Here is a 10,475-nt window from a genome sequence, read left to right as displayed (position 1 = left end):
AAAAAAAAAAAAAAAAAAAAAAAAAAAAAAAAAAAAAGAAAAATGAGCATACCTGTTCTGGGTTCTGTTGTTGCACATGTATCTATCCCTGAGGCATAGTTATAACTTTAATGCAAGGAAGTTCCCCCACCTCTATCCCCTCAAACTGCTCAAAAATGGCATGTATAATTTGTCTTCCTAATTAGAGGGTTTTAACAATCAGAGTGCTTCTGAAAGGCCCATAATGCATAGTAAATTATGAGGATAATAGTAGCTATCCTATAATGCTGTTGTAAAAATTAAATGCAACTTTTTTTCACAAGAAGCTAAATACAAATTTGAAAGTCCAAGGTATTATGAAGGATCAAAAACCTTTACTTGGGAATGAGCCTGGGGGTCACTCAAGTATCCGCATTTCATCAGTGGAGACTTAAGAAATTGGAAGTTATCCCTCATTATTGAGGTTCCATGGAAATCTCATTTGCTTGGGGTGTCTACAGGCATAATGTTTTCCCCATATGTGTGGCCCACAGATATGGGTCATGTCATAAAGGTAAACAGAAACACACACACACACACACACACACACACACACACACACACACAGTGGGATATCTACTCCATGGTAGGCTCTAACCAGCTTTGATAGATTGTATTACTGTTCCTAACTATCCACTTTCTCTCCATAAGATGGTTATACATTTATGCCCTTAGTTATATGAGTTGCAGTGCTTCCTAATAGAAAGAACCCCTGTGATTTGCCTTGGCCAGTGGAATATGAGTGAATGTGATTTACCCTAGCATATGAGTTGAAGCTTTAAATGTGCTTGCCCAGATTGTTCCTACCCTCTGCCCTGGAAGCTATACAAATGAAATAAGGGCCATGCTGGTTAAAATCTTTCCTAATTTTTTCATGACAGTATAAATTCATCTCATTAAATATAATATGTAATATAGTTCTTCCCCATCTTGATGAACATTTATGAAGTCATTTTAAATTTTTCACTATTATTCCATAAATATAGACAATTGTTATTTGTCAATTCAAAATAAATTAGTGGGCCGGGCGCAGTGGCTCACGCCTGTAATCCCAGCAGTTTGGGAGGCCGAGGCGGGCGGATCACGAGGTCAGGAGATGGAGACCACGGTGAAACCCCGTCTCTACTAAAAATACAAAAAATTAGCCGGGCGCGGTGGCGGGCGCCTGTAGTTCCAGCTACTCAGGAGGCTGAGGCAGGAGAATGGCGGGAACTCGGGAGGCGGAGCTTGCGGTGAGCCGAGATTGAGCCACTGCCCTCCAGCCAGGGGGACGGAGTGAGACTCTGTCTCAAAAAATGAAAAAATAAATAAAAAAATAAATTAGTGAAAACATTTTTAAGTTAGAAAATAAAATAATTTTTTACAATTAATGCCGACTAATACTTGAACTCTATGGGCCAGGCCATGTGTGGGCACTTTACATGTATTATAACATCCATAGGTTCTGCAGCTTAGGACATGGGTATCTTTGGGGACCATGTTTTCAGCCTACCATGATGTCTGTGATTTATCTCCTCATCCTTTTCAGATATGCACTTTCCCTTCCTCCTCTCTGAGTAACAAAGTACCTAGCACATAGTAGGCATAGAAGGGATGAGGTTGGGGAGATCAAACCCAACACCAGGTCGTGGGGGCGACGAAGTCTGGCAGTCAAAGGACTGAGAAAAGACAGTTTGAAAAGTAAAGTGAGACTAGGGGAGCCATCGCGATTGTGGAGGCTGCAAAGGCCGCGAGCTCTGGGAGCCCACGCTATTTATTGGTAATCCAACAGAGAAACAGGTGGTGAGAATGTGGGGATCAAAAAGGCAGGCTCATGATCTACAGCTGTGACGGTTTAGCGTTTATATGGAACATGTTCTGCTACTTGAGGTAATGGGAATACAATCGATCTAGGAGCTTGGAGGGCTAGAAGCAAGGAGCCAGCAAGTCTACACACATTGCAGAGGACATTATGTCAGACATGCAAGCCCTGCCTCAGCTTTCTTCCCAACACTTAGCTTTTTCCCAACAGATGCTGTGCTAGAAATGACTCTTGCACTAGTCAGGATTGACTTATTAAGGGTTTACTACTGAACAAATAGCTCTCCACATTTTAACTCAGCAAAAGTATATTTCTCACTCATATCACAGTCCAATGCTTGTCAGGCACCTTTCCCTGGCAGCTGTCCCTCAAAGAAGCTTCAAGCCTATTCTATCTTACAAAGATGCCATTTAAAAGTGGCCTCCATGGAGCTTGCAATGAGCCAAGATCACGTCACTTCACTCCAGCGTGGGTGACAGAGTGAGACTCTATCTCAAAAAAAAAAAAAAAAGTGGCCTCCAAAAGAGACTATTTCCTGAATGAATATAGGCAAAATGCAAATGTAATAGAATTGGAAAACAGGATAGCATCTGAGTAGAAGTGAGACTGTATTGTTTGAAAGCTCTTCCTGGGTTGGACCTTTGCAGAAACTCTGCAAACCCAGTTCCACATGCATGTGCATCCATACCCATACACTCCTTCAAAAGCCTCATATGTTATCTTGGAATTAGTCATTGTTATTTCTCACTCATAATATTGCTCTTTTGTAATAGCATGAGTAACTGAGTTGAGTCTATATATTAATTTGGGTGTATCAAGTTATTGGTCAATGAAGAAATTGACTCACTTGCAAATTGTTAGCTAGCTGAGAGAGAGAAAATTTGAGTCAAGGTTTAAAACATTGTATAAGTAATTTTAAAACAACACAAAACATATTTGCTACCTTCAAAAGCAATTGATTACAAGACACAATTGAAGTAGGGGGACATTAAAATAAAATTACATTGTTTACTAGATTTTAAAAGTAATTCTTGCATTATTTGTAAAACTGATTCAGTAGGAAGAAATTAATACTCAGTTAATAAAAGTATTCATGTTTTCCTTTAAGGCATTTCTTCTAGTGCATTCAAAATTATCCAATTTACAAATAATTCATTTTTAAGTTAACGTCCAGCATATAAAATGGTTGTGTTGAAACACTGTCTTCAGAATTTTACTTTTAAAAGATACTATTTTAGTATAAATTCACATTTATAGCTGAACGCTTTTGTGAAAGATATTAGTCTTTAAAATATTTTATAGGCTGGCCTTGTTGGCTCATGCCTGTTATCCTAGCCCTTTGGGAGGCCAAGGCACGTGGATCACTTGAGCCCAGGAGTTCAAGACCAGCTTGAGCAACATAGTGAAACCTCATTTCTACAAAAAATACAAAAATTACCAGATGTGGTGGCACACAGCTGTAGTCCCTACTCAGGAGGCTGAGGTGGAAGGATTGCTTGAGCTCAGGAGATAAAGGCTGCAGTGAGCCATGATTTCACCATACACTCCAGCCCAAGTGCCAGAGTGAGACCCTGTTTCAAAAAAAAAAAAAGTTTGACAGCTCCAAAACATATTCATGTTAATTAGAGTCCGCTAAGTTGCTATAAATACAACAAAAAATTCAGTGGCACAAACAAAATATCAGTTGCCTCATGTAAAAGTCCAAGATTAGCAGGTGCAGATTAGAAGAGCAAAACTGACTCAGGGAGTGGTAGAAGGTTGAGCAAGGATCCAAGGCATGAGTCACAATCCATGCCTCTTACAACCCCTCACATCTGTCAAATAGAACCCTTGGCCGGATGGGCCCTTGTTCTAGCCCAGTGCCTGAAATCTTGTTTCTGGTATATTGGTGGTTCTACATGACTTTATATTTGAAAAGTTACATTTTAGAAGTGGATATTTTGTATTTTTGGTTACTCATATAACTGTAGGAAAGCAGTATTAAAACTACTTTTATTTCATTAAAATTATCTGCTTATGTTTTGGTCTCCTCCACTAAACCGTAAGCGCCTCTGAGTAGGAAACAATACATTCCTCACTATATTCCAGCACTCAGCTCAGTGCACGGGGATTTAAAAGTAAATTTCTACCAGAAGTATAGATTCTTAGATCCCGATTGTGAGGAGGGGAGGAGAGAGGTATAGGCGAGCCGGGGGCGGAAGGGGGGGCAGGGTCATCTGTTTGAACAGATCACCTGAAGGATAGGTGTTCACTTAAGCACTTGGAGCAGAACTTGCTTTGGGGTTGTTGACAGTTTTTTTTTCACTAGGAAGTGTTTGTCAGTTAAAGGCAAAAACCAGGAAGTTAAAAGTGGATGCAGAGGCGAGCACAGACGGGGCTAGGGGGCACTCTGTTTTCAGAGAAAGTTGAGAGTGCTGGCAACAGCAGCTGAAATATAAAGAAGTTGCAGGATTAACTTTTTCGCCCAAAGCAGCTTCAGCCTACGTTTCATTCCCATCAACGGAGGGAGAATGGGTGCCGCTGAGTGGGCGGGGGAGTAGTCTCTGAAAGGAGGTGGAGCGCTACAGCCCCTCCCCGTTGGCTCTTGCTGTTTGTACACTGTTGGTTTATACTAATTTGACAACAGCCGGCTATTGAGTCGCCTTTTGATCGCAGCTGAAGGATCTGTTGAGGGCTTCAGGAAAGGCGGTGAGATCCGGTACTGCAGCAGAGCACTCTCGGCTCTGGGTCTCGCAGGCGCAGGGCTCCCCCATGCCAGCAGAGCGATTTCCTCTAGTGAAGAGGACCGTCGAATCTGTCCTCCTCAAGGCAGCTCTTGTACAGAATTTATTCGAATGCCATGGCCAAGGTCTTCCTTGAAAAATGTTGACCGATGTGTGCTTTTTGTCTTTTGTCATCCTTTCTTTAGGATAGGCGACATTGACCCACGGTGAAGATCTCTGGAGACCATGGCTAAGAAAAGAATTGCTGTGATTGGGGGAGGAGTGAGCGGGCTCTCTTCCATCAAGTGCTGCGTAGAAGAAGGCCTGGAACCTGTCTGCTTTGAAAGGACTGATGACATCGGAGGGCTCTGGAGGTTCCAGGTATATACATCTCCTAGTCCCTTAATACTTGAAACCCTCCCTGCAACTAGGTGCATACTACAGTTTATCTTAACAGTGTCAGGTGGCCGGCGCGGTGGCTCACGCCTGTAATCCTAGCACTCTGGGAGGCCGAGACGGATGGATCACGAGGTCAGGAGATCGAGACCATCCTGGCTAACACGTGAAACCCCATTTCTACTAAAAATACAAAAAAATTAGCCGGGCGTACGGCGGACGCCTCTAGTCTCAGCTACTCGAGAGGCTGTGGCAAGAGAATGGGGTGAACCCGGGAGGCGGAGCTTGCAGTGAGCTGAGATTGCACTCTAGCCTGGGTGACAGAGCGAGACTCCGTCTCAAGAAAAAAATAAAATAAAACAGATAGTTAAACTTATTATATTCCAAAGAATACCAGCAACCTTTATTGATCTCCAAACTGACATGCATTGGGTTTGCTGAGTTTGCTTTTATTTTTATTTTTTCATTTTTCGAAGGATAATTTTTATTCTTTTTATTTATAGAAAATTCAGCAGTGTACATTTAACCCAGTTTAGTGGCAACTTCTTTCACCTTTCCCTTTTCCAGCTTAGTGACTCAAGCGACAGATTTAGGACCCAGGACATTGCCTCCGCAGTGGCAGCGAATCTCATCATATCTGTCTGTGTAATTGGTTCTGAAAACTGCCACCAACTTAGACACATCTCCTTTGTCTTCCTAGTAAACCTGTGTGAAGGCAACGTCGTGCAGGTCTTCCCGTGGACTAGACATCTCAATCTTAACTTGCCCCTGATAATGCAGTAAGGGACCCCCATTTTGGGACACAGGGCAGGCAGGAAGACAACCAGCACGATGGGATCCGCATCGTGTGCCGTCACCACCAGCTGAGTCAGCTGAGTCTTCTTGTTCTCCACCAAGGTGGTGATTGTGTTAACCCCTGCTGGCGAGACGGGTGGTGTCTCGGTGGGATATCCCCTTTGCCAGCAGCTTTCTTCACAGTCCAGGACAGCAGTCTCTGCTTCTTCTCTCGTTTTGTCTCTGGTCTGTGCTTGTGGGCCCGCATAAGCAGTCAGTAGCTGTTTGGCAGTGCAAGACCTGGGTGAACTGGTTAATGGCAGGAAGTGCTTTCAGCAGCTTATAGAAGGATAGCTCTTTGCTGCTGCAACCTGATACAGGGGGCCATTTGACAAACAGGGTGAGGTCCCTTTGGGGCTGGATGTCCTGTCCAATGCCAAAACTCTTAGGCTTTTTCCCAAACAGAAGATTCGCAACATTTTTGGCTTCCTGCTTCTTCACCGTAGCAGGGGTGGGGGCCGCCTTCTTTCCCTTAGCCTTCTTTCCTATTGGCATCTTGGGTGACTAGAGGAGAACAGGTTTGCTTTTAAGCTAGCTTTCTGAACAGTGAATAGTATTGAGGTGCCCTAGATAAGTTTTACATTTCATATTTCATAAAAACCAACACAGTGTTGGCCAGCTACATAAAAGTGGCTTTATAGCATTTCTTAGTTGAACAGAAATACAATCCTCTTGCACCCTGACTCTGTTTTGGGGACTAATTTTATGTGACAGTGGTCCTTATTCATATCTGGAGTGGATCCCCTTGGCTGACCTGCATACCTATATCATCATCAGTCTTGGACATGGGCAAAAAGCCCGTTGTTTTTAGTAAACAGCAGAAAATTCTGCTCTTAAAATCTGGCCACAATATGGTATGGAGGTTAAGAACGCAGTCTTAGGCTCAAACGTTATTTCTGTCACCTACTAGCAGTGTGACCTTGGGCACATCATTAAGCCTCTCTATACCTCTGTTTCTTCATCTTTAAGAAGTGGATAATAATAGTATCCACTTTATAGAGTTATTGTCAGGAGTAAGTGAATGGATAATTATGCTAATCACTTACAGCAGTGCCAGGAACATAGTGCTACATGTTGGTTATTATTCAGTAGGCCTAGGATGGGACTCACACATGTGGTGTCTTTACTAAGCATCTTAGCCAGGTTTGGCAGTTACTAAAAAGGCATGAAATCAATTAAGGATGGGAGGAGGTTGGGAGGGCATCCATCATCCTGTCTGATTATCAAGTTTCTGGTTTTTATCTCCAGTGTGGTTTAAAATTATTATCTGCTAAAGACTTAATGTGGAGGCTTTTCTTCTGATTATCCACTTGGCAAAATTTTAACACTTTGTAAACTGCTTCCTTGAAAATAAATAAGCTGTGTTTCATCATAATGCTCTGACCTCTGTTACGACAGACCACACCTGTGGTTCACCATTATATTTCTAGAGCCAAGCATGTGTTCTACTATCTCCATTTTTTAAAGCTCCCCAGATGATTCCAATGTTCAGACAAAGTTAAGAATAACAGTTCAGGCCAGGCGTGGTGGCTCAAGCCTGTAATCCCAGCACTTTGGGAGGCTGAGATGGGTGAATCACAAGGTCAGGAGATTGAGACCATCCTGGCTAACTCGGTGAAACCCCATCTCTACTAAAAAATACAAAAAACTAGCCAGGGGAGGTGGCGGGTGCCTGTCGTCCCAGCTACTCGGGAGGCTGAGGCAGGAGAATGGCCTGAACCCAAAAGGCGGAGCTTGCAGTGAGCTGAGATCCGGCCACTGCACTCCAGTTTGGGCGACAGAGCAAGACTCCGTCTCAAAAAAAAAAAAAAAGGAATAACAGTTCAAAGAGTTTCTATTCCGTGGGATTTTGAGAATCTGACAGGAACAGTAGCCCCAAACTGTCCTCATTCCTCCCATTTAAATTTTTCTTCTTTCTTCTGTCCTTATTACTTCTTCCAATCCCATCAGTTCCAATTACCCCAACTTCCATCCCCTGCTCTCTCTCTCTCTCTTTTTTTTTTTTTTTTTTTTCTTTTTTAGGCAGAGTCTCACTCTGTTACCCAGGCTGGAGTACAGTGGTGTCATCTCAGCTCACTGCAACCTCTGCCTCCTGGGTTCAAGCGATTCTCATGCCTCAGCCTCTCAAGTAGCTGGAATTATACACATACTACCACGCCTTGCTAATTCTTGTATTTTTAGTAAAGATGGGGTTTCATCGTGTTGGCCAGGCTATTCTCGAACTTCTGACCTCAAGTGATCCGCTCACCTCGGCCTCCCAAATTGTGGGGATTACAGGCATGAGCCACCGTGCCTGGCCTCTCTTTTCTTACACAGACTTCCTGATCAAATAAATGTGTGAGCCTTGTGCCTAGGTAGGAAATATAATCAGTGTATAGAATTTGTAGAGGGAAGATTTATTCATCAATGGTAGAAAATTGTAAAATCCAGGAGCAGAAGCTTCTTTTTCTTCTACCCACTAACCCAATACTGCTCTGTGCTCACTCTTTTGTAAAGCAGTGGATTGGCACAGTGATAAAACTTACCTAAGGTCCAGTCAGGTGGTTCGAAGGACTTGAAGGATTTTATTGACACAGGATAACACTTTGTTGTGGTGAGTGATTTGAAAAAGAGTTGAAATATAGGAGTACCTCAAAGAGGTGAGATCTGTCATTCATTTCACCCACTGATCCCAACAGACCTGCTGTGGAAAGCATGGCTCTACTCTTTGTAAACTTTGAACTTTTGGAATACAGGTGCAGACTTGCATTTATCAGTACCTCATAAAGTATTTTATTACCGAGGGACTTTATAAATATCTCTTGAATGAATAAATGAAATAAAATTCAGAAGTTAGGAACGTAACTCTCCTGTTCTCCTTACAAACATCTTAATTCCAAAATGACCCTGCCATTCATTAATTTACCTTAATTTAAAAAAGATATACTTGTGTACAAACATGTTTAAATAAACTTTTAATTTTAGAACAGTTTTAGACTTACAGAATTTATTAGGAAGATAGCACAGATAATTAAAGTACACCTCATGTCCAGTTACCCCATTATTAACATCTTATATTAGTATGATACATTTGTAAATAATTAATGAACCCATATTGATACATTATTATTAACTGAATTCCATAATTTATTCAGATTTACTTAGTTTTTCCTAGTGTCCTTTTTCTGTTCCAGGATCCCACCCAGGATACCGTATTACATTTAATAGTCATATCTCCTTAGGCTCTTTTTGGCTATGAAATTTCTTAGACTTTCCTTGTTTTTGATGCCCTTGATAGTTTTGATGATTACTTACTGGTCAGATACGTTGTAGAATATCCCTCAGTTGGGATTTATCTGATTTTTTTCTCATGGTTAAACTGCAGTTATGAATTTTGGGGAGGAATATTATAAAGGTAAAGTGCCATTCTCCTAACCTCCCATCAAGGGTACATACTATCAACATTATACCCACGGTTTTTTTTTTTTTTGAAACTTAAAACTCATTTTATGTTATTGTAAGTAAGAAATTAGCATTCAATATATGCCAAAATATATCTTTGTTGAAGTGTAAGTTTGTTTCACTTTTCTATTTTTCGTTTTCCAACTTTTATTTTAGGTTCAGGAGGTACATATGAAAGTTTGTTACAAGGATAAATTGTATGGGGCTGGGATAACTGCTAGCCATATGCAGAAGATTGACACTAGATCCCTTCCTTTTGCCATATGTGCAAATCAACTCAACATGGATTAAAAAGTTAAATGTAAAACCTCAAACTATAAAAACCCTAGATAATATCACTATTGATGTTAACCTTGATGTCCTGGCTTGAAACAGTGTTTGTCAGTTTTTGCTGACACTGTAAAGTTGCTCCTTGTTTTTCCCTTACCATACTGTGTTCTTTGGAACAAAGCCACTGTACACAGCCCAAAATTAAGGACAAAGTCTTCTCTTCTAGGCCTTCAGTCTTTCCATATGAACTTTAGAATCCATGTGTTAACTTGGATTCTAAAATAGCTTGCTGGGATGTTGATTGGGATTGCATTGTATCTGTAGGTCAAGTTGGAAAGAACTGACATCTTGACAATATTTAATCTTCCAGTCTACAAATCGGAATATCTCTCCATTTATTTAAATCTTAGACTTTCTTAATCTGTGTTTTATATCTGTGTTTTATAATTCATGCTTATAAATCCTATACTTTTTTTATATTTATACCTACGTATGTAATTTCGGGGGCATTATTATAGACAGAGTTTTTAAAATTTCAAATTCCAGTTGTTCATTCTGGTATATAAAAAAGCAAATGGCCGGGCATGGTGGCTCATGCCTGTAATCCCAGCACTTTGGGATGCCAAGGCAGGTGGATCACGAGGTCAGCAGATAGAGACCAGCCTGGCCAACATAGTGAAACCCCATCTCTACTAAAAATGCAAAAATTAGCCAGGCATGGTGTCATGCGCCTGTAGTCCCAGCTACTCAGGAGGCTGAGGCAGGAAAATCGCTTGCATCTGGGGGGCGGGGATTGTGGTGAGCCAAGATTTTGCCACTGCAGTCCAGCCTAGGCAATAGAACGAGACTCTGTCTCAAAAAAAAAAAAAAAGCAACTAAGTTTTGTATGTTAACCATGTATCCTGCAACCCCGCTGTACTCACTTGTTGGCTCTAGGAGTTTTTTTTTCTTTCTTTCTCCCTTTCTTTCCTTCCTTCCTTCCTTCCTTCCTTCCTTCCTTCCTTCCTTCCTTC

At 41.4% G+C, this 10,475-nt stretch overlaps 1 protein-coding gene across 3 annotated transcripts in view; it reads left to right on the top strand.

Moving 5' to 3' along the window:
• Window positions 1-4,149: 4,149 nt before the first annotated feature.
• The window catches only part of FMO5 (flavin containing dimethylaniline monoxygenase 5), a 35,667-nt gene continuing 29,341 nt past the window's right edge, over window positions 4,150-10,475 (top strand). For 2 of the 3 annotated variants that reach the window (XM_023193441.1, XM_023193439.1), the window contains exons 1-2: window positions 4,150-4,517; window positions 4,728-4,902. In XM_023193441.1, coding sequence (XP_023049209.1) covers window positions 4,768-4,902 — 135 coding nt within the window. In that variant the 5' untranslated portion in view covers window positions 4,150-4,517; window positions 4,728-4,767. The remainder of the gene's footprint in view (window positions 4,518-4,727; window positions 4,903-10,475) is intronic. The other variant, XM_023193440.1, reaches the window with a different exon arrangement.

The sequence above is a fragment of the Piliocolobus tephrosceles genome, chromosome 1 (genome assembly GCF_002776525.5).
Source record: "Piliocolobus tephrosceles isolate RC106 chromosome 1, ASM277652v3, whole genome shotgun sequence".
Taxonomy (NCBI): Eukaryota; Metazoa; Chordata; class Mammalia; order Primates; family Cercopithecidae; genus Piliocolobus; species Piliocolobus tephrosceles.
The sequence above is the reverse complement of the archived record's forward strand: the minus strand, read 5'-3'. Positions and strand labels throughout refer to the sequence as shown.